The sequence below is a fragment of the Protopterus annectens genome, chromosome 3.part1, assembly GCF_019279795.1.
Source record: "Protopterus annectens isolate FY-2018-M chromosome 3.part1, PAN1.0, whole genome shotgun sequence".
NCBI lineage: Eukaryota > Metazoa > Chordata > Ceratodontiformes > Protopteridae > Protopterus > Protopterus annectens.
Window position 1 is genome coordinate 35,464,000 of NC_056732.1, and position 26,172 is coordinate 35,490,171.

At 39.8% G+C, this 26,172-nt stretch overlaps 1 protein-coding gene across 1 annotated transcript in view; it reads left to right on the top strand.

Moving 5' to 3' along the window:
- LOC122797628 (protein THEMIS3-like) overlaps positions 1 to 23,790 on the top strand; it is a 135,298-nt gene extending 111,508 nt beyond the window's left edge. The window contains exon 3 of the mRNA XM_044066171.1: positions 22,635 to 23,790. Within this exon, the coding sequence (XP_043922106.1) occupies positions 22,635 to 23,698 (1,064 nt within the window). The 3' untranslated portion in view covers positions 23,699 to 23,790. The remainder of the gene's footprint in view (positions 1 to 22,634) is intronic.
- Positions 23,791 to 26,172: the final 2,382 nt, after the last annotated feature.

Sequence of the window (26,172 nt, forward strand, 5' to 3'; positions counted from 1 at the left end):
CAGAAAAGTACCACTTTTTTCAAAACTACTCTGAAACCATACATAAAACTGAAATTACAATATAAAAGCTCAAAAAGTACATTCACTAAGCATTTAATGTAATACATAAATAATTGGTAGAAAATATGCTTGGCTATGCCTTCCCTGAAACAGTGTATGTACCACTAGAGTCATATATTTAACACAGCAATTAAAATGGCCTTACTTTAATACAGTGGAATAACCATACACATCCACCAGCCATCATCAAGCATGTCCCATTTAATCGCCATTTAGAGATGGCCTTTCTGCATTTTAACAGATCCGTAATAAAAATTGTCAAGGTAGTACTCAGGTATTACTGCACATCCTTCATTCCTAGAACATGCCCCTCTGCAACCCAGACTTGAAACTCCATTCTTTTACGAATCCACCACCAAACCAATCTTTTTATTTTCTTACGCTCAGAAAAGCAACCGCAAGATAAATATTAACAAAATATTAACTGGATAAAAACAAAACAAAATCGAATTATTCTAAAATGCAAACTATAACTAAACTCTGCACTCTACCCCCTCTACTAAGTAGCTAAGAAGACCCAGAAGGCTATGCAATATGTACCACCCACAAAATCACCCTTTAACTAATCGAAAGAACAACCATTTGATTTGAAAATTTTGGGCCTATACATTTAGGCCTTTCAGGAAATGTTAATGACTGAGCGCTACTATAAAAAACTCACTATACACTACACTTAGGAAAAAGTGTACATACTTTTGAAAGGCTTTGAAATCATCAACCCCTCCCGACTACTTACTACTAGGTTACAAATTTCTGTTTCTATGGCAGAGAAACATGCCAAGAATTTAGTGGATACATCAGCAATCATACTTTTAGAATTAAAAATGCTAATGTCTGAAAATATTTACAAAAAGGTAGGTATAAATTACATAGAAAAATAGAAAATGCGGAACAATACATGCAGAATAATGTTTTGGAAAAGGAATAAGGTTTAAGGGAAGGCAGGAACTGAGCAATTTATGTAATGTTGGATTGATAATAGAAATACTAAAAAAATGTGAAGTACAATGTTTGTAATTGGGAACACATTAATATAGTTTGTTTTATTTTATGCAAATGTATGTTCCCTATGTCTTAATTGATAATTAAAAATAATAATGTCAAAAAATGGTAATGTCTACATGGGTCAAGCCCTACTTAGAACATTGGAACCAAGGGCTGCATCCTGGGTCTAACACATCTTTCACTATTCATAAATGGATTCTACTGTGAATTGTTGCATAATGTCAGGCTGAAGCCATAATCAGATGACATAAATGAGCTATAGGCCCCACACACCTTTCCTACTTAACTATACAAGCTCCCTGTTCACTCATCCATGGAGAAAACCAAAAAAGCTCCAAAAGTTTGATTCAGTGCCTGCACATTATCAGAAACTGCACTAGCAGTGAATTTCAGTGGGAAACAGCAAATAGCAGGTTGCAAATCATGGAATGTAAACATCACCCACTTTACACTCAACCAGGGGTTGGAAAGTTAATAAAGAACCTTTGGCTTTTACTTCCAACACTTTGACACTCTGATTTCAAATAAAGAGAAAACATTTTCCAATGTGCAACATGGTCTGCATCAATTCAACACTGTAAAATTCCACTGCCAACTGTTCTGCTGACCGTTGTTCCACAGTGGCGACCCCTGTCGCTTTTGTGTTAGTACACGAATACATGAGACTTTGTGGGTTCTGTTCCAGCAGCTTTATTTTATACAAACACATCACTATAGAGACTTACTGACTATAACTTAAGAAACGTATATACAAACTAACAACTGCGATCATACATGCTCAATCTCTGGCTGCTTCTAGAAAATGGCACTAGGGATTGCACGTTTCCAGAATTTATACATGCATGTACAGCCTCGCATGCTTCTTAAAGATATAACATACACACTTTTCACTCTGATCTGCATCCTCCCTCTTTGAGAAATTGATCATGCAATTTGTCATGAGATTATTTGGCATGCAGAAACCACGGGTAATCCATAGACATGCATCATACAATATTAAATATATATACACACGGGTCTGCTTTAAAACATCGACACGCAAAACACCAATGATGAGAAGACTGAGACCAGAAGATCGACAACTGAGATGACCGACAGTTTAAAAGCACAAAACTTCACATGCCTGACAAACCACAATCCCAACAATCAACAAAACAAAACAAATACCTTTTCCGAAAAACACACATCAACACAAGCACAACAAAAACCTTACAAACCTACACCAAACCTTACATACACAACTATCTATGCACTTACCTTAACCCAAACCCTTACCCTAAGGTCCATCACTATCGCACACTCACCTAACCCGTGCCCTAACTCTAACTCACTTAACCCGCCCCTAACCCTAAAGTCTGTCACTATCGCACTCTTACCTTATCTGCACCCTAACCCTAACTCACTTAACCTGCCCCTAACCCTAAAGTCTGTCACTATCGCACACTTACCTTAACATGTCGGTGTTCTCAGCATTGGGCTTTTAAACTTTCGGTCATCTCAATTGTCAGTCTTCCTGTCTCGGTGTTCTCATCGTCTGTGTTTTGCGTGTCGGTGTTTTAAAGTAGACCCATACACACACACATACACACAGACACACACACACACACACATATATATATATATATATATATATATATAAAATCAAGTCCATGTTGCTGTGTATTTCACACTAAGCTTAGAAACTCATCCATATCACGTGATATAAAACTGGGAATTAGATTTATCAACTGGGATAGTTTCTGCAAAATGGTTGCCCTGTGGAATGTTTGAATCACCTTCTGGAACAGAATCAGACTTTTGAACACATTCTGTTCTGGAAACAGTGTCTGATTCGTTCTTTGATTTAGAGTCTGCATCACAGAAACAATGCTTTAATTACAATGGTGATGATTCTGGTACAGGAAGATGTCTACGAATCCTCCTATACTCCACATCTTCAGAATCTACAAAGTAGGATCTCGGCTCAGCACAGATGCCTGTAATCTGTCCTATTCGATCGAAACCTTTTGGTGCCTGGGCTCGCACCGTCTCTCCATCCCTCAATGGATGAAATAATCTGCTCAATCTGTCATAATTAGATTTCTGGATATTATACTACTTAAACAATTGAGCCATGTTGGTTTTATTGTCCTTAGATTTAGGCTGCAACAACATTGAAGAAATAGGTAACATAGTTCTAGTTTGTCTGGAAAGTAGTCTTTGAACAGGTGAGCCAAGTATATCAACACGGGGTATGTTCCTGAGATTAAGCAAATTCAAGAATACATCGGTATTGTCACGCTTTGACTTTTCAAGTAATTGCTTTGCAGTCTATACTGCTCATTTAGCTAGACCATTGGACTGAGGATATTCAGGACTTCTATTGACATGTAAAAAGTTCCATTCTTCTGCAAATTTTTGAAACAGCTGGCTAGTAGATTGAGTACCATTGTGAGAAAAACGTTTGTGTGGACTACCTCCTCCTCCTTCTTCTTCTCTTTCGGCTGTTCCCATTAGGGGTCGCCACAGCAGACCATCTGTTTCCATTTCTTCCTGTCCTTTGCATCTTGCTCTGTCACACCAACTACCTGCATATCCTCTCTCATCACATCCATAAACCTTATCTTAGGCCTTCCTCTTTTCCTGTTACCTGGCAGCTTCATCCTTAGCATCCTTCTCCCAATATACCCAGCATCCCTCCTCAAAACATGTCCAAACCAATGTAATCTCACCTCTCTGGCTTTGTCTCCAAACCTTCCAACCTGGGCTGACCCTCTAATATACTGATTCCTAATCCTGTCCATCCTCATCACACCCAGTGCAAATCTTAACATCTTTAACTCTGCCACATCCAGCTCTGACTCATGCCTTTTTGTAAATGCCACCATCTCCAACCCATATAACATAGCTGGTCTAATTGCCCTCTTGTAGACCTTCCCTTTCACTCTTACTGGTACCCGTCTGTCACAAATCACTCCTGACACTCTTCTCCACCCTGCCTGTACTCTCTTCTTCACCTCTCTTTCACACTCACCATTACTCTGAACTGTTGATCCCAAGTACTTAAACTCATCCACCTTTGCCAGCTCTACTCCCTGCATCCTCACCATTCCTCTATCCTCCCTCTCATTCACACACACATATTCTGTTTTAGTCTTGCTGACCTTCATTCCTCTCCTCTCTAGAGCATATCTCCACCTCTCCAGGGTCTCCTCAACCTGGTCCCTTCTCTCACTACAGATCACAATGTCATCTGCAAACATCATAGTCCATGGGGCCTCCTGTCTGATCTCGTCCGTCAACCTGTCCATCACCATTGCAAATAAGAAAGGGCTCAGAGCTGATCCTTGATGTAATCCCACCTCCACCTTAAACTCATCTGTCACTCCCACTGCAGACTTCACCACTGTCACACTACCCTCGTACATATCCTGTACCACTCTTACATACTTCTCTGTCACTCCCGACTTCCTCATACAATACCACAACTCCTCTCTAGGCACCCTGTCATATGCTTTCTCTAAGTCCACAAAGACACAATGCAACTCCTTCTGATCTTCTCTATATTTCTCCATCAACACTCTCAGAGCAAACATCGCATCTGTAGTGCTCCTTCCTGGCATGAAACCATACTACTGATCACTAATCATCACCTCCCCTCTTAACCTAGCTTCCACCACTCTTTCCCATAACTTCAAGCTGTGACTGATTAGTTTTATCCCTCTGTAGTTACTACAGCTCTGCACATCACCCTTATTCTTAAAAATAGGTAACAAAACACTTTTTCTCCACTCCTCAGGCATCCTCTGACTTTCCAAGATTTCATTAAACAATCTAGTTAAAAACTCCACTGCCATTTTCCCTAAGCACCTCCATGTTTCCACTGGTATGTCATCTTGACCAGCAGCCTTTCCATTCTTCATCCTCTTCATAGCTGTCCGTACTTCCTCCTTGCTAATCTGTTTCACTTCCTGATTCACTATCCCCACATCATTCAACCTTCTCTCCCTTTCATTCTCTTCATTCATCAACCCCTCAAAGTACTCTTTCCATCTGCTCAACAGACCCTCCTCGCTTGTGAGTATGTTTCCCTCATTATCCTTTATCACCCTTACCTGCTGCACATCTCTCCTAGCTCAGTCCCTCTGTCTAGCCAATCGGTACAGGTCCTTTTCTCCCTCATTAGTGTCCAACCTTTCATACAACTCTTCATATGCCTTATCCTTAGCCTTTGCCACCTCTCTCTTTGCCATGCACCTCATCTCCTTATATTCCTGTCTACTTTCTTCATCTCTCTGACAATCCCACTTCTTCGCCAACCTCTTCCTCTGTATACTCTCCTGTACTTCCTCATTCCACCACCAGGTCTCCTTGTCGGCCTTCCTCTGTCCAGATATCACACCAAGCACCTTTCTAGCTGTCTCCCTTACCATCTTTGCTGTAGTTACCCAGCTGTTTCGTAAATCGTCACTGCCCCCCAGTGCCTGTTTTAACTCTTCCCTGAACTCCACCTCACAATCACCCTTTTTCAACTTCCACTATGTGTGGACTACCATGAACTGAGAAATGATGTTTCAACTTAGTAATAACAGTAGTTGAGGTTAAGTTTGGTAGTAGAACAATCTCAAACCAATTCAAATAAGAGTCTACCAAAACTAAGTAGTGTTGATTGTTCCATTCAAAGATATCATTTGCTACAGTAGACCAAGGTAGTTCAGGAATTGGATTTAGCTGAAGCAGTTCTCTTTGCAAAGGCGGTCTAGTACTATTGCATACTGAACAAGAAGACAGAACTCAATCAATGTCTTTTGATAATGAAGGCCAAAATACCAATTCTCTTGCTCTTCTCTTAGTGGATGTGCATCTTGGGTGACCATGATACAAAATCTGAATATATTCTTGTTGTAAAGAAGCAGGAACAACAATTTTACGTCCTTTGAAAATAATGCCATTTTCCATGAACAATTCATCTCTGTAAGTAAAATACGCTTGCTCTTCAGGTGAGACACTAGATTGCTTTGATAGCCATCCAACATTAATGCAGTAATTGAGCTTCTGTGAAACTGGATAAGTCTGAGTGTGATCTCTGAACTCATCTAGTCTAGTGCTGTAAAAATTACACTCTGACATCACATCAAAGACAAAATTCTCTGCATCAAGTTGTTCTGTTGTACTTTTGGGTGATCTGGATAAAGTATCAGCCAGATAGAGCAATTTGCCTTTTGTGTAGACCAGTTTGAAATTTTACTTTTGCAATTTGAGCATCACTACATGTACTCTCGCTGGAGCGGAATGCATAGGCTTCTTTAGAATAGTAACTAGAGGTTGATGATCTGCTTCAATCTGAAGAGTTTGACCATAAATATAATCATGAAACTTGAAACATGTAAATACTATAGCCTGCAGTTCTTTCTCAATTTGAGCATACTGCATCTCAGTTTGGGTTAGTGTTCTAGATGCATAGGCTACTGGTCTGCCCTCTTGAAATATAACTGCACCTAGGCCAAATTTTGGAGCATCACAGGAAAGAATAACTGGTTTGTTCACATCATAGTATCTTAATGTAGGTGGGGTGGCAATTTTCTGCTTAAGGTCTTCAAATGCCTTCTGATGATGTTCCAACCATGACCATGTGACAGTTTTGTGTGTTAGCTCTCTTAAAGATGTTGTCAACTCACTGAAGTCTGGTATAAATTTGCCTAAATAGTTGACCATGCCCAGAAAATGCTGCAAACTTTGTACATTGCCTGGTGCTGACATTTCTAGAATAGCTGCTTGCTTGGTCGAGTCAGGTCTAAATCCTGTACTTGTAAACAAATGACCTACATGCATAACTTCTGGAAGTCTGAATTTAAACTTTAGAGGATTGAGCTTTAAGTTCACTTCACATGCTCTTTCTTGAACTTTCTTGAGGTTTCTGTCATGCTCTGCTTCTCCATTGCCTCCGATCAATAGATCATCTACTATTATGGCACAAAGATAACCCAGAAAAATTTGTTCCATTGCATGCTGAAAGACTTCTCTTGCAGAATTTATTCTAAATGGCATCCTTAGGAATCTGTATCTGCCAAACGGAGTACCAAAAGTAGTTAGAAAATGAGGATTAGTGATAAAGCAACACTTGCCAAAATGAACTCTTTGCAATCAAAACAGAAAATAGAGTGGCATTCAGTATTAGAGCTGTAACTTCTTCAATTGTGCACATTAGATGATATGGATTCTTTATTGCTTTGTTCAAATCTCTTGGGTCAATGCATATTCTGATTTCATTTGAACCTTTTTTGTGATCGGCTACCATGGACAACACCCATTCAGTTGGTTTCGTGACTGGACAAATCACACCTGCTGCACCATTTTATCCAGCTGAGCTTTATCTTGCATGGCTATCAGAACTCTTCTTGCTAGTCTGACTACTGGAGTGACCTCTGAGAAAATGGCTTCAGAGAAATTAGAACTTGGAAAAGCACTCACACAATGGACTTCTTTAGCAAAAGAAAGCAGATTCATTCTTAAACTATCTTTGAGACCCAGTAAAGATTGCACTGGTCTTTGAACTACATAGAATAACAAATTGCAATGGTTCTCGGACAGATAACATGAAAGCATCACTGAACCTTCGGTTTGAATTTCTTCACCTCCATAAGCAACAAGTCTCGCACTGCTAGTTACGTTGAGTTGTTTATTATTTCTCACTATTGCAGATGTGTCTGCTGATATAACATTACACTTTGACCCAGTGTCTACTTTGAGCTCTGTGGATTTTCTATTAATCCGGACAGTACAAAACACTTCACTCCTTGTTAATAAGTTCACTGCATCAACTCTTTCACCAAGCACTAATACACCATCTTCAGAGAAAGCTGGCAGCTTCGGCTTTACTTGATCAACTTACTTTTTTGTGCGACCTTTCTTTACAACTGTGTGAGGCTTACTTGATTTACAAAACTTTTGGAAATGGTTCCAGTTTTTACACTTGTGCCATTGCTGACCAAATGCTAAGCACTTCTATCTTTTAGACTTGTGATTCGCACCATAATTGCGGCAGTTAACAATAAAGCTAGATTTGGGTTTTGCTGACTCACATTTGTACTGCACTGAGCTGGTTCTGGAGCTTGCACCTTTCTTGGAACTTTCTAGAAAACCTTGTGGCTTCTTTGGAAATCCTGTAGCTGCCACTTGCTTAGGCTTGCTCTTATTTATCACGCGTTGCGTACTGTCTGCGTTTGCAATGGAGTCTATTGAAGCCATGGTCTTGTCACTCGCAAGCATGTCTTTCTGTCATCTCATGGATTTGACAAATCTCTGTTGCTTTGCTCAATGTTAAATCACTGTCATGAAGTAAAATCTTTCTCACAACAGCACTAATAATATCACATATAAGCCTGTCCTTCATCAGCTCATCTTTTAGAACACCAAACTGACACATTTTAGCTCTGTTTCTCAAGTCAGTTACATAAGCTGCAAATGTCTCCCCTGGTTTCTGATCTCTTATGTAAAACAAATGCCTCTCTAATGTAATATTTGTCTGGTGGTTGAATATTTCTCTAAATTTGCATTACAAACACTCAGGGTCTTCCATTGTTTCAGCTTGTAAAACAATATGGCAGTCTGCACCTTCTCCTTCATATATTGCTGCTGTATAAATAAATGAATGCTCTCTTTCTATGGCCTTAGACCCTGCTAGGTTTAGTAAAATGAATGCCCATGTGCATGCATCTCTATCTGCATAAGCTGCTTGTATGAAAATATTGTACTCTTGCTCAAATATTCTCCAGTTCTCTGCAATATTCTGATCAAACACAAGTGGTAGGGGGTTTTGAAATCTGTCTGCCATATTAACACATACCAGTGAAGGGTTTTGCGAATAAGCATGAATATACACACATACACATATACATAAGTTTCTGGCATAAACAGTATTTGTCCAATGCCTTTGTACTCTGAATTTATACTTTCATTGGGCTTATCGGAATTATGCAAATGAACAAACTTGTATCACTTTCAAATAACTGGACTTGCAAAATAAACTTCTCACGCATTTCAATACTTTACTGGACTTTCTGAAATAAACTTCTCAGGCTTTACATTACTTCTGGAATTTTATTTTGGTAAAGGGAGAAATGCTAAAGTCATATGCCATCACTTGATAACGTCATCAGTTTAAGAAACATTTGAGAACTTTACAATGCAGCTGAATAACTCACGGGCACTTTAATACTCTTGTAATGTCGTCTTTTTGCAAGAAAACACCTCTTATCAGTGTAAGAAACATGTCAAGCAACTGTACAATGCAAATAAATCAAACATCTGTTGCCCAAAACTCAATAACTTTTGAAGTAATTGTACTTCGTGAATAACTGCACACAGCACACTGAAATGTCACCAAAATGGCGGCACCTTGCTAGGCAATTCTTTACAGTACAAGAAGCAGTCTGTAATGGTGGTACTTTGTGAACAGACACACTCAGCACAAGAAACTTTTTTTCAAAATAGTTATACTTTGACTGTATTGCACAAAATAGTTGCACTTTGCACACAATGAATTATTCGAAATACATGCACAGTAATAACCATACACTTAAGCACTTTTACACACTCTGAGATACTTCAAATAACTTTAGTTATGCCTTTAATACAATATGAAGTCGTAGTTATTCCCAAACACAGCACTTTGCCAAAACACATGCAGTCACCTTGCTTTATTTTTGCTTAATGTGACCTTTTCTTTTCTTATTATTGTATTTATTTTGTTCGTTTAAGTCCTTTTCATGCCCAGCGTACTTTTCTTGTGCTTGTTCTACTCTAAACATGCTCAGCTTTGCCTTAAACACACACGCGTTGCTTTAAACATTGCTCATTTTTTGCTTTACTGTTAATCATTTCAACAAATACTTTTATCTTAAACTTTTCATACTTTCCACTTGCCTGATAATGTGGTTTGTACCATTGTAATACCCCTTTTTTATCTTTCACATCAAGTAAATAATGTGTGTGATTTCGCATTACCTTTGATTGTTTCTGGCTATGTTTGTACTCGTTTCTCTCAGTTTTACCTTTACCTTCACTGTCGTCCTTGCATCTCATGGCTCGGAATATTCTTCTCTCTTCCATCCCACTACTGACACCATGTCACTTTCGTGTTAGCACACGAATAAATGAGTCCTTGTGAGTTCTGTTCAAGCAGCTTTATTCTATACAAACACATCACTATAGAGGCTCACTGACTATAACTTAAGTAACTTATATACAAACAACTGTGATCAAGCATGCTCTCTCTCTGGCTGCTTCTACAAAATAGAATTAGGGATTGCACGTGTCTGTAATTTATACGTGCACGTACAGCTTTGCATGTTTCTTAAAGATATAGCATGCACACTTTACACTCTGATCTACAAACCCTAACTGGGAAAAGCCAAAAGAAGAACATGGTTTACATCAAGACTTCCTCAAAGGTTATATCTGGCTTTCAGTAAATGCTCTAGCACTGATCCCAAAAATTCTGCATGCTTCATAAATGGCATCATCTGGCTCCCAGCAGATCAAAGAATGGGAGTTCCAGGGGCTCAGACTCTCTTGTCCCACTTTCAAAAAGACAATTGCTGAATGTTTTCTTCACTAAAATTACGTCTTTTTCTTGGGATACATGCTGAAATAATATCTAAAGTACAAAACTCACACATTTTCAAAAAAAAAAAATTGAAAGAACAGATGGGCGGTGCAGTGGTTAATGCTGTCGCCTCACAGCAAGAAGTTCTCCGGTTCGATTCTCGGCTGGGGTGCCTTCTGTGTGGAGTTTGCATGTTCTCCCTGCGTTTGCGTGGGTTTCCTCCGGGTACTCTGGTTTCCTCCCACATTGTAAAGACATGCTTCTGGAGCATTTCTCCCCGGGCCTCCGCTGAAAACAGGATCTGTGGAACCTAGTCGGACTTTCCCAGTCAGCAAATGTTAAATAAATAAATAACACACTCAGAAGAATAAGAGTAAAAATGGTTAAATTACATATGCCTTCAGTATCACCTTATTTGTAACTTTCATTAGTTTTCTAAGAACGTACCTCCATCTTTGTACATCTACCTTTCTAAACATTGACTCTCAAGCATTCACTCTCTGCATACTATATATATATATATATATATATATATATATATATATATATATATATATAAACTGACAATGAGCGGATTGTATAATATTACTGTATTTTTTATTACGTTAATACTGACTTTTGTTTTACTGAGTATTATCAACATGTAGATATTACAAATGGGGCTAAGGGTTGGTATAATAGTTAAGGTGTTTACCTCATAGACACAAGGTACAGGGTTTGATTGTCACCTTTGGATGGGAAACTGGCTAGGCTTAAAATTACCTGACCCACATAGGCTTCCAGGCTAGAATTTATCTATGAACCTATAAATGTAACATTTCATATATATTATCTGCACTCTGAATGTTTGATTAACTGCTTTGGTATACAGTTGTTATGTCATTTCTGAGCCTTTGGCCTCTACACTTCATTTAAAAAATGTACAGAATTCCAATAATGTGTCAAAATACTTATAGATTTGACATGTCCAACTTTCTTGTAATCACATCTCCAAACATTCACTGACCTGTAACTGACATTTCAGTATTTATTGAAAATGTCCTCCAAGTTTTAATACTTACACATCTGTTATCAATATCTATATCTGCATACGCATGTGCATACACACATACACCCACATAGCTACATATACACACAGACCACACACACACACACACACACACACACACACACACACACACACACACACACACACACACACACACACACACACACAACTACACACATACATACATACAGAGATACAAAAACAGCAGTGTTTGGCAGACACTCTCTTTTCCTATCTACCCACACTTTGCTAAGGCTTGCATATCATCACTGGCAACTGTATGTTAATAGAACCTGAGGTTCTTATTAATTATTTGTTTCATAAACCACTGATCACAAGGCAGCTGTCGCCTCCTTTCTTCAATGCTTTCCTTCTTATTGGAAATAGGATAGTATTGACAACACAGATTTTTTTCTTTTGGGGTAGGGGTTGGCGTAATGGTAAACTTGTTTATTTTACAGACACAGGGTACAGAGTTTGTATCTCACCTTTGTAGGAAAATTGGCTAGGCTTAAAATGCCCAAAAGGACAGCTAGCCTAGTACTTACCTATGAACATGCAGGGGCTTCTTTTCTAAAGGAACAGCAATTAAGTATACAAATCCCAGAAACCACCTGCCCCAGGACTCCCCTAAACTTTGTGTGTCAAGAGTGGCTAGCAATGTAGTGACATCTTTGGTCCAGGGTGTGATCCAACATCATCCAGCAAATCAAAGATTTCATATATTTCCATTTCCAAATCTATTCCTTGACAACTTATAGAGTGTGTAAGTTGCAGTATGTTCCCTTTTATGTCTCTTTTACCTTCAATGGTTATACAAGTACCTTGGTTATGTATTAGAAGACAAAGGGGCAACTCCAGATGGCTCTTGTTAAAATGTCGGCACTTGAAATGCAGAGTGCCAAACCCCGCCCCCCCCAAAAAAAAAAAAACTGGAGAAGTGTGAATCTCAAAAATCACTCTTCTCCTTCAAACTTCTTTTTGCAAGAGGGACTATCCCTCCTGCACCCCCTAAAGTTATATATACCAATGCCAAGATCACCATATCTCAGAGAAAAGGGAATATTTGGAAAATGGTATCTCAGAATTAGTATATACAAAACAATCTTTTGGTCATTCAGTGTCCACATTTTGGGGTTCAGTCTAGCGGGTACCAACATTTCAAATGGTTATCACCCCAGAATCTTCCTTTCTTGATATATGTCTGCCTAAACTGCCTATATAAGTTCCAGACATTACCCGTGGTGTCTGCATACCCCTCACTGCACCTCAATCTGTTCCAGCTCTTAAAATGCTGACTCCTCCTGATCAAAGAGATAAAAACCTTTGACATGTTCTTCAGTTCCCTTTTCATATTCTCCTATCTGTAAACATTCCAGCAAAGCTGCAGTGTCATTCCCTGCATGTCCCAAAAGTAAGTGGATGACCTCTTCATTCCTGCATTCTAGTGCAATCACAGATATTCCCTGTTGTTTGTCTTTGCCTTGCATCTAGGCCCTTTCTCTATCTGTCAGTTTTATCTAGTCCTCTTCCTAGCGACTGCTTTTGCTTCACCTTATCTACAATTCCTTGTGGCTTCAGACTGTCTGAATATGTCTTCATTGCAGTGAAGAGTTCTGAAACTTATAGCTTCAAATTAGCATATCTTTTCCCTAATTTATCCAAATTAACCAATTTAACTTAATTAAAGCTCACAAACTCTTCCACTCCCATTTTAGTATGGAACTCAAGCTGCAACCACATTTTAACAATCCCCAAAGCCCATGTGTCATAATTCATTGTATTCCTCATGCCTCTCTTAAGTGCTACATGGAATTATGTCTATTTTTGGCAGCTTACCTTTTGATGTAGTAACATCTATTGTCCAGGAATCAAAGATGGAACCCGCCAGCATCTGTGCATGCATTTACAAATAATCAGTTAAACAGAAACTTTAATTATTTAAGTTCCCCAAAGTCTAAATTTTATGCTCCCTTCCCTAGACTGAGAAATTTGAAATGCCATGCTAGTATTTGAAAATGCTGGTGATTTTAATTATCTTGCCAACCGTGTAGTGCCTTTTTTAGGTGGGGTTCCAAAGATCAAATTACCACCATAACAGCTACAAACACATGCAATGTGAGGGTCATGCTGCTCAATGCTAGACGTCTAAATCTCAAAATGCACTCGCTCGAAGCACTCCTTAAAATGGAGAACATCGACTTTTGTGCTGTAACAGACACCTGGTTCAAGGCAGCAGAAAACACCCCTGCACTACCAGGCTATAACTCATTCCACATCTTTCGGCCCCAGAACTTGGACCGAAGCTCCAAAGGCGGTGGTGTTTCCATATTCATAAAGGATGTGCACACCTCTAGACTGGTAGCCCAACACAACTCATCTGAGATACTTCAGGTGCAGCTAACATTGGGTAAGACACCGATTAAGGTCCTAGCTTGCTATAGGTCCCCAACCATGTCCCAAGACTCTCACTCCACATTTGTAAGCACCCTGGAGAATATTAGGGTCCAACCTAACACTCTCATACTGGGCGACTTCAACTACCCCTCCATTAACTGGGAAAAATACTCATGTACCAATACACTTGCCCAACATTTCCTGGAATTCATTAATTCCAATGCCCTGGACCAGCTCGTTCTTACCCCCAACAGAGGTAACAACATCCTTGACCTGGTCATTACTAACATGGGAGACCGTTGCTCTACACCAATAGTCAACTCCTCCCTGGTTAGATCTGACTACAAGCTAATCACCTTGGAAATCCACATTCCTTCCACCTCCAAAGCCCCACCCCCCGCAAAGATAACCACCATGACAAACTTCTCCAAAGCTAACTTTTGGCTCCTAAAAACAGAGGTGGCTAACTTCACGCCACCCATGCAAATGGAGAATAGTTGTATGACCCCCCCCAAGTCATACACCAATGCACTGTACAAACATGTACACAAATGCATCGATCTCGCCATACCCAATAACACCAAGACGCTCACTTCCAAAAAAAGGAAGCCAATCTGGTGGTCCCCTGTCATAAACAAACCCTACAACAGAAGGAGGAAGCTGATGTGGAATAAGGTGAAGTCCCAAGACTGGGCAAACTCCCTTATCAGTCTCAACAAAAAGTTGAGATCCCTCATCAAATCCTCTAAGGCTAGCTATGAAAACAGAATTGCAGCAGATAGTAAAGACAACCACAAGGTCTTCTATAGCTATATAAAGAATCTCCACGGCAATACCCAGATTTGCTCTGAGCTACTGCACAATGGTACCTCCTATACCGAGCCAACAGATATTGCCAATATACTGGCAGATAGACTCAGTGCCAACTTCACCCCTCTCTCCCTTCCTAAAGGACCAATCACAATACCAGTAGATTGCTAGGCGCCCAGTATTACTGCTGCACAGGTTAAAACAGCACTGTCCAAGGCCAAGAATACAGCTTCTATGGGACCTGACAATATCCCTGCCTGTGTTCTACATGAACTACAGATTGAACTGGCACCTCACCTGTGTGCTCTATTCAGTCACAGCCTCACCTCAGGCTTTGTCCCTACCAAATGGCACATTGCTGCAGTCATCCCTCTCCACAAAGGAGGAGTGAGTACAGACCCTGGGAGCAATCGCCCCATTAGCCTAATGGGTCTAATATGCAAAGCTATGGAATGTATCATCATGGACCTAATAAACAAGGATATAGGGAATCTCCAAACTCTGGATCCTACACAGTTTGGTTTCGTGAAGGGTAGCTCATTGCCTGCTCAACTTGGTCGACTTCTTTGAGTCAGTCACCAGAGCTGTGGATGAAGGCAAGGTGGTTCATACAACCTACCTTGATCTGGCCAAGGCCTTTGATACCATTCTCCACTCAAGAATCATAGAAAACCTCACTAAGCTAGGCATCAGCCCCTATATCACTAGGTGAGTTGCAAACTGGCTCACAGATAGAACCCACAGTGTGAAAGTAGCTGACTCCAAGTCGGACTGCAGACAAGTCACGAGTGTAGTCCCACAGGGTTTGGTCCTGGGTCCTCTCCTGTTTGGTATTTACTTTTCTGAAGTCCAGGCCAACACAAAGGTACTCTAGCAGACAAAGCTCACAGACGGTTGCAAGTTGGGAGCTATTATTAACTCCACAAGTGATGTTGACATCCTACAGAAAGGCCTCACTGAGACCAACGACTGGTGTCAGAACCATGGCCTTAAGCTCAGTGCCAAAAAATGTGTCATGATCCCCTTTGGGAAAAAAGCAGTTCCCTTGAATTACCACATCAATGGTAGTCCACTGAACACAGAAGGCTTTATAAGGGATCTGGGAACACAGGTCGACAGCAACCTCTCTTTTGACCATCACATTGCCACTGTGGTCAGAAAGTCCTTCTATGTGGCACATCTCATTACTAAGGGTTTTGCATCCAGGAAGAAAAAGGTCATTGTCTCCCTCTACTCTTCCCTCATTAGGCCTATCATCGAGTACAATGCCTCATTTGGCATGTACCTCACTAGACACCTGCAACAACTGCAGAGGCCACAAAAGTACCTCACAAAGACAATCCTAGGTCTTAAACACTTGTCGTATATGGACAGACTCAAAAAACTCCAACTATTCTCTGTCTCATGTCACCACTTAGAGGCAATCTCTACTTGACTTACAAAGCAATGTCTGACCCAGCTCTTTTAGAAATGCTACATCTAAAGAAATCCCAATCCCTCCACACCACACGGTCCAGAAACCTCAACCTCATTACCACACTCAGCAAGACATGCTGGAGGGACACATTCATAACCCAAAGACTGTCCATGCTATGGTATAGACTTCCCATACATGTCAAACAGAACACCTCACTGGCTCTCTTCAAAAGAAATCTTGATGAGTGGATGGGAAATAGAAAATTCACCCTGGGGATAACTCCAGTGGCTCTACTCGACAGAGGCACTGGGAACTAAGGTCAGGTGGCACAATGTCAGGGGAATCCCATGTGCTAGGCTTATAAATGCTCCAGGGCCATTAGCCTAGTCCACACCTATGAACCTATATAGTTGATATTACTAAGCACAGTATGTCATAAAAAAGAAACCATTCATGAAACTGCAAGAACCATTAACCATGGCCTATTCATGCTCTAAAATGCCTTACATTCCCCAGTTTTATACAATATTACCTTTGCCAAACTTAATACTGCAAATATAAGTAACTTTGCAAACAGATCCTGAAGATGAAACCAGAAATTTATAAAGGTTTCTAGGCCTTTCCAGCGTGACTTGCCCATTTGTCATTCAGAAACATTCTACCTGCAACAAGGTAAGAACTCATTGTCGGCTAGTTTACATGCTTCCCAAATCACAGTTACTGCTGCCACATGCAGCTCATGGTTGACATAAATGTCACTGCAGGCTTCCCAAATCACAGTTGCTGCTGCCACATGCAGCTCATGGTTGATGTAAATGTCACTGCATGCTTCCCAAATCACAGTTACTGCTGCCACATGCAGCTCATGGTTGATATAAATGTCACTGCATGCTTCCCAAATCACAGTTATTGCTGCCACATGCAGCTCATGGTTGATATAAATGTCACTGCATGCTTCCCAAATCACAGTTACAGCTGACACATGCAGCTCATGGTTGATATAAATGTCACTGCACACTTCCCAAATCACAGTTACTACTGCCACATGCAGCTCATGGTTGATGTAAATGTCACTGCATGCTTCCCAAATCACAGTTACTGCTGCCACATGCAGCTCATGGTTGATGTAAATGTCACTGCATGCTTCCCAAATCACAGTTACTGCTGCCACATGCAGCTCGTGGTTGATGTAACTGTCACTGCACGCTTCTCAAATCACAGTTACTACTGCCACATGCAGCTCATGGTTGATGTAACTGTCACTGCACGCTTCTCAAATCACAGTTACTGCTGCCACATGCAGCTCATGGTTGATGTAACTTTCACTGCACGCTTCCCAAATCATAGTTACTGCTGCCACATGCAGCTCATGGTTGATGTAAATGTCACTGCACGCTTCCCAAATCACAGTTACTGCTGCCACATGCAGCTCATGGTTGATATAAATGTCACTGCATGCTTCCCAAATCACAGTTACTGCTGCCACATGCAGCTCATGGTTGATATAAATGTCACTGCATGCTTCCCAAATCACAGTTACTGCTGCCACATGCAGCTCATGGTTGATATAAATGTCACTGCACGCTTCTCAAATCACAGTTACTGCTGCCACATGCAGCTCATGGTTGATATAACTGTCACTGCATGCTTCCCAAATCACAGTTACTGCTGCCACATGCAGCTCATGGTTGATGTAAATGTCACTGCATGCTTCCCAAATCACAGTTACTGCTGCCACATGCAGCTAATGGTTGATGTAAATGTCACTGCATGCTTCCCAAATCACAGTTACTGCTGCCACATGCAGCTCATGGTTGATATAAATGTCACTGCATGCTTCCCAAATCACAGTTACTGCTGCCACATGCAGCTCATGGTTCATGTAAATGTCACTGCATGCTTCCCAAATCACAGTTACTGCTGCCACATGCAGCTCATGGTTGATATAAATGTCACTGCATGCTTCTCAAATCACAGTTACTGCTGCCACATGCAGCTCATGGTTGATATAAATGTCACTGCACGCTTCTCAAATCACAGCTACTGCTGCCACATGCAGCTCATGGTTGATATAAATGGCACTGCATGCTTCTCAAATCACAGTTACTGCTGCCACATGCAGCTCATGGTTGATATAAATGTCACTGCACGCTTCCCAAATCACAGTTACTGCTGCCACATGCAGCTCATGGTTGATATAAATGTCACTGCATGCTTCCCAAATCACAGTTACTGCTGCCACATGCAGCTCATGGTTGATATAAATGTCACTGCACGCTTCCCAAATCACAGTTACTGCTGCCACATGCAGCTCATGGTTGATATAAATGTCACTGCATGCTTCCCAAATCACAGTTACTGCTGCCACATGCAGCTCATGGTTGATATAAATGTCACTGCATGCTTCCCAAATCACAGTTACTGCTGCCACATGCAGCTCATGGTTGATGTAAATGTCACTGCATGCTTCCCAAATCACAGTTACTGCTGCCACATGCAGCTCATGGTTGATATAAATGTCACTGCATGCTTCTCAAATCACAGCTACTGCTGCCACATGCAGCTCATGGTTGATGTAAATGTCACTGCATGCTTCCCAAATCACAGTTACTGCTGCCACATGCAGCTCATGGTTGATATAAATGTCACTTATGTGGCTCTACTCGACAGGGGCACATAAAAATAATTTTTGGGTGGCAAAAGCCAGGGAATCTTTATGGCTAGGCTTGTACAGGCCCTAGGGCCGACAGCCTAGTACCTACCTATGAACCTATAACCTGCTGCTCATGTATACAGTAGAATTTCCCCTCAAGTTACTGTCTGTTGCACACACACAAACCCACACATGTACACACACACACACACACACACACACACACACACACACACACACACACACACACACACACACACACACACACACACTAAAGTGCTTCGACTTGTCCCTACCCTTCTGTGATTCTCCCCTACCCCATAATACTTTAGTGCCATTACTGCTCATATGTATTAGGCCCTGGTGGTCTACTGTTTCTCCCATCCTCAACCCCCGTTAAAATGCCAGTGACATTACTGTACTTTAAAGAGAAATCCCTGGTGGTCTAGTGGTTCCCCCACCCAACATCACCTTTTGTCATTTCATTTATTCCAGGTGTCCAGTGATTCCCAACACCCCCCTGATCCCCATCCTACCATTGGTGTCATTACAGTACCTTATAGAGTGTGACCAGTGTCCCCCTTCCCTGTTATGCTGCTCTGTGCCTTAGGATATTTTATGGAGTATTCCTTGGTGATCTAGTGTATCCTCCCAACCCAGTTCCTGCAGTAGCATTGGTACCAGTGTGGTACTTTACTGATGTGTCCCTGGTGGTCTATTGTATCCCCCAACTTAAGATACCCATAGCATTAATGTTGGTGCTACTTAGTTACTGTAGAGTGTGTATCCCACCACCCCCCTGATCCCCATAATAACACTGGTGCTAGTAGCAATTTGAATATTAACCCCTGGTGTCTGGTGGGTCCCCCCCCATCCCCACCCAACAATCCCCATTTTGATTTTTCTGCCATTATGGTATATTGAAAACAACCTTTTGACTGTGTTTGCTACTGCAACATGGTCAGGATGCCCTTGCAAATCTACCTAGCCAAGCCTTTTCTTGAATCGCTTGGCTGTGTAGATGCCTTCTGGGGAGGTTCCAGGGAGAGAGAGCACATGGCTAATTAGAAAATGATCTCCCCACAGAATGAAAAAAACACCACAGCTCAACACAGGAAAAATTACCCAAAACAAACCAACTTGTGTAGGAACCACAAAACATGGAACTGTTTTTAGCTCTTTCATTCCAGTTTTATTACAAACTCCTTCAGAAAGGGCTTCCTCCCAGAATGCCTCATTAGTATTCAGCATGCCCCCAGGGCCCGCCTTTCATGGTGCTGCACGACTTCTTGATAGACGACAGTGCAACACCATGTAAGGACATTTGCTAAATAGCAAAAAGGTACCACAACATGTGCACAGCCATGTACACATTGCAATACCTTTATGACTTCAGCCCTTAAGTGTCTTATCAAAATGTGTCCCCAAACTTTAGGAACCCATGTAGTTCATATACAAGTTCATTACCACTTATTCCACATCCTTTCCCTGCCTGCATTACAAGTCACATGTTAGATATATATATATATATATATATATATATATATATATATATATATATATGTGGATCTAGGACTGGCCGAGCACACTTTCATGAAAGTGCATTTCTACCGAAAATGCACTTTCGCGAAAGAGAAAGAAACAAAAAAAGACATAATAAACAAAAAAATAAAATAACAGTCATCATGTTTATGCAGGGGGGCAAGACACCTGCACCCCACACTTTTATATTCTCACACAAGATCGCACTACAGTGGGCAAAATGGAATATTCCCTTATCCCCACCATACCATGATCTACGCAACAGCAGCCCCCATCACTCAGTTGCAGTTTTTTTTACGTTATTTTTTTTTTACTTCTCTTTCGCGAAAGTGCATTTTCGGTAGAAATGCACTTTCGCGAAAATGTGCTAGGCTGTTTACCTTTCGGCTAAACGTGATTTCGAGCAACAGTATGGATACCATATATATATATATATATATATATATATATATATATATATAAATATGTATATATATATATATATATATATAGTTATATACATACATATATATATATATATATATATATATATATATATATATATCTGGTCTATATTATATCAGCGAAGTCCGATAACAGCGAATACCAGTTGGGTGACACCAACTGTGCGATGTGCGGAAATATTGAATCCAAAAAAAAAAAAAAGAAACTAAGACAGGCAAACTGTCATAAAGTGTTTTATGCAGGGGGGCAAGCCCCCCTGCACCTCCCCACAGCCCCACTACTTAAATATACTAACTCCGAGATAGCAGTACACTGAAGTAAAGGGAAGAATTCCCTACAGCGATCTCCATTCATTCTTGCGATGTTTCCTGTTTCTGCACATTTGCTGTCGCCCAAATGGTATTCTCTCTTACCAGACTTCGCTGATATAACATAGACTCATATATATATATATATATATATATATATATATATATATATATATATATATATTTGAGAAACTTTCAGATAGCTGAACATTCAGAATATCAAAAATCTGTAAAGATGCCCCACGCAATTGAATAGTCATATGATTTCAGAATGCCGGAATTACCTTTTGTGTGATTGCAAAACAGTGGGAGTAGAAATTTGCCTAGTCCAACTGTTGTGTGATCTTGGAGTTGGTATACAGAGTTAGCAGGCTGTGTGGGGTTACAGGGGCCTGCACCCAGCAAGAAAATAAATTTTGTTTTGTAGCTTGCTTAATGTCTGTCTGTCTCGCTCTCTCTCTCTGTCTAAATACTTACACACACACATTACTCCAAGCCAACCCAAGCTCTGTACACACACCTTAGTCACACAGTCTAACCTTTGCCATTTCCAAACCCCATTACTAGGCCATAACCTCCTTCCAATCCACTATCACCTTAATTAACTTTACCTTTTTGAGGCAGTTCAGTAACCTTTCTACATCTTTCTTCTGTACATGCGTTTGCACAAAGCAGTCTTACCGTTGTAATAAACCCCTCACAAGGCTTACCGTCACTGTTACCATCTAACAAAATCTCGCACAGCTCTGCCACATAAGGGTCAAAGGTGACGTGAGAACTGAGCAGCTGTGAAGTACTGAGAAGTATGTTTGCTTCACCGGATGCATGGCAAATAGGTTTAACTGTCTTGCACACCTGCATATATATTACTTTAGGACCCTTATTTCCCCTTCCTGCCTATTATCCCACCCCCAGGTGTCCGACTGACACCTGTGCCCTCCTTTGGTTTTAAATTTGGTCACATTTCTAAGACCTGACTTACCTATCATCATCTCCATTAAGGGAGAAGGTGGCGAACCAGAACCAAACAGTCTGTTTCCAAACTCCCTTTAATTTAAAGAAGCTTTAATGCATGCCCTACCTATAAATAAATGTAAAAATGGATATTTATAATTTCAGTCAGGGGTCTCCAATGGCAGTGCCCTTATTTTAAAAGTAAAATGTTTGATCTTCTTTGATTTTATACTACTGTTATATTGTCAATCAGTTATGGGCTTTTTCAGTTATTGAGGTTTCAAGGCTATTTCATTTTTTAACATTGTGGTGAGATGTCATTTTAGCATGTGCTGAAAGATGATTTTCTTATGCATCATGCTTAAAGTCTTAAATATTAAAAATATAATTACTTGCATTCTTTGCTTTAGATGGAAAAGAAATTGTTATACCACCTGACATGGACTTCGATGTGGTAGAAATTTCTGAAGAAGGAAGCAAAACCCCAGTGACAGAAAAGCTTACAGCATTAAAAATCTACAAATACATGGCTGATAGTTTTCCACTGAAAGTAAGAATTATAGATACAACTGATAAGAAAGACAAGTCAAGAACAGGAGATTGTCTGCTGATCCTGAAAAAACAGATGGATAAAAAATATCTTATCACAGAAATGAACAGCACAAGTTCCAAGAGACACTTTGTTGTGCCTTTGTCATACAAAGGAATGGTAACACGGATCCCCAGAATATTTCCCTTTGTATATGATGTACAGTTAGCTGATGACTTTGAGGGAAACATGAAGATTATTGCTACCAAGGAGTTTGTGTCTGAATGGAAGGAATTATCGTCCTTTACCTCTGGTGATCAGTTTTCTTCCATGAGGTGTGGAAAAGTTCCAGTAAAAATTGGTAGAAAGAGGCAACTTACTGATGTTATTCAATGTAAAAATGTTGCAACAGATGCGGACATCACACTGCCTTTTTATGCAGAAGGACAATTTTTTGAAGTTATTGGTCGTGGAGTAAGTTGCACTTTGTCTGACTTTTTAACGTACAACTCAATGTCATGCCACTTGAAAGTCACCACCAAGGATCCTTTCATTAAAAATGACCCCTTAATTCATGTGTCAGCATTTATGATTGAAAAACAAATTACAGAGGAATGTCTGGTTGCTGCATGTCTCCAGAATTCATGTGAAGTTTTCAAACTGCCTATACACCGCACACCTTATATATTCCAGGCAGATACTAATATTTCTTTAAAAAGTGTACAGACACTGAATTCACCTGTCCCGTTAATTGAAGAAGTAACAGAAGACTTCTATTATTTATCACAAAAGGAGTATGAGGTTGTTGTCATACCTCCTCCATTGCCTCCTAGGCAGAGAACAAGCATGGTTTCCTGTGTCTCATTTGCTCAAAAGCCTCCTCCCCTTCCACCTAAACCAAGCAAAGTACTGTCTTCCATGGAATCCCTTTCACTGGTAAAGTAATAAACACAACTAGTATTTACACATATAAAGACTTTTCAGTTTACAGAGTTTACAGTGGAATGACAAATGTATTTTTATTTAGCAGGTTTCTTTTTCTTAGCAATGCTGTAGCATTAGACAATGTTGTTTCAATTTAATTTAACTCTTGCAATAAAGACAGAAAAACACCGTACAATGACATACTCAAATCAGATCAATGTGTCTGCAGGACATGAAAGAGTAGTTCTTAGTATAATAAATGGTTCGAATTTATACATTTCCACAAGAAGTCTTTTAGCCAATTCTAGGACGAGACATGTAGGAATAATGTCAAATGATAAAGCTTAAGTCAAAGTAGGTTCAGCTTTACACACAAAGTTTTTAAACTGTAATAAAGTACTGTGAGTGTCTTTCTTTTATAAGTGTGCCATAGCCTGCCATAATTTTGAAAGCCTATTAATTAGCTATGTTTTGTATGCATTTTCATGGATTCTTATCTATTCTACTATAAAGTTCATAACAAGATAATTAGATGTAGCACTTTTAGCCACTGCCCAGCTCTCACAAATGCCATGAGATGTAAGATTCTCCTGCACTCCTAAAAATGTAAAACTATGTCTTCAAGGTAAATTATGTACTCGCACACATTGAAATGTTATCAATATATTGGGTGTTGCTGAATCATAAAGATGGCGAACATTCAATGCCTCCAAAGCTAAACAAAAGTCAGTCTCACTGTCTCTGAATCCATTTGATACGATTTTTTTCTGTTATCCTTACTCATAGAAAATGTCCACATTATCTTATGTTGATTCACTTCCTTTTACAGGAATTATTCAGTTTTTATGATGCATCTTAATCTCCATAACATACCACGCCACTTTTTAATGATGTGTATGTAGCTTGTCATGCTGAGTACTGGTGTGTTATAATGAAAAAATATTATAATTTTATGATTCCCTTGTAGACTTCTAAAATACATTTACATTTTATTCTCTTAATATTAGTGCTAAATGGAAAAAACAAGGTTAGCAAAAAAAAAAATCTGTCAACAAAAAATGAAATCAGTTTTAAAATGATAATGTAGATTAAGCAGATACTTTGTAAATGAAATCGAAACAACCTGAAAAATCTTCAGTTAACTTCTTTCCTTCCTGGTGTTTTGACTGTCCACCACACTTTCTAGAAGAATAGATAAAAAAGCTTTTTCTTGAGTTTATTGTTTAATGTTTTATGTAAAAGTGGTATCCAGAAGGTAGAATAATAGAGAACTAGTTTATGTATATCATATTGTTGCTAGTGTAGGTCTGCAACCCAGTTAATTAAAATTTTCTGCATCATTGAGAAAGTTTTCATAAGTCAAAATACAGCAAAGACATCCATCCATGACCCCTTTACCCATTTTTACACATGGGGTTGGGGTGTCACTTCAACAGTGACAATCAGCTAGAGTCAAGGTTCATTCTGCCATGTGGTTAGCCCTACAACAGTTGTCTTCCATGCCACACACTCACTCATATGGCCAATTTAGCATGTCCAACACCTACTGCATGTGTTTTGAATATGGGAGGAAACTGGACCACCTGGAGGAAATCCACAAAAACACAGACAGGACATGCAGACTCCACAGAGAAGGCACTCCAGCTGAGAATCAAACTGGAGAACCTCTTGCTGTGAGGTGACAAAGGACACTAAAATGTAAAGATCCCAGTTTCACTACAACCTGAGGGATAAGACTATATGCAGAGACCAATAAAACCACAACAGGCACCCAAAGAGGCAGAAGGTAATAATAAAACACGAGCCTGTAGGTGTAAGCAGCAGCAGGTTTAATCACATAAACGCCACACAATACAAAGCGTTTTCGTCCACCAGACTTCCTCAGATGTAAAATGAAAGAATGAAGGCTGTGCCTGCTTATATACCCCTCCCAATCTAATTAGTAGTTAAAACAACTGCTTAATTGACACCAATTAAATCCTGTAACTAAAATATTTGTGACAACCTACCAACTTGCCACAAATACAGATGAAAGTAGATAAAAACATGCACATTTTTTAAAAGAACTTTAAAATAAATATATAAATACTAAAACCATCACAATGTGTTGGACAGATAAACTCGAATCAAAAACCAACAAAAAGAACTTGCAAAACAATATATACTTATTTTATAGTTTTGCAGCTCTCATTTTTAAAATGGGGGCAATGGATATGTATTCATTCAGCCCTGGGAATCTATTGGCTTCCAATAACAACTGCCAAAATATTTCTCTCACCTCTATCCTATTTTCCCACGCCCCCCCCCCCCTCACATCACATTGCACCTTCTCTACAACAAAGAAGCCCCATTTTGCTTGGGAACATGTCAGTGTATGTTTAAACAAGGCATTTTTAATATCTTCGACTCTAATAGCATATAAATGCTCATAAATCCTCCTTTTGAGTTTATGAGTAGTTTTTCCAATGTAAAATGCACCACAGGTTTTACATAGG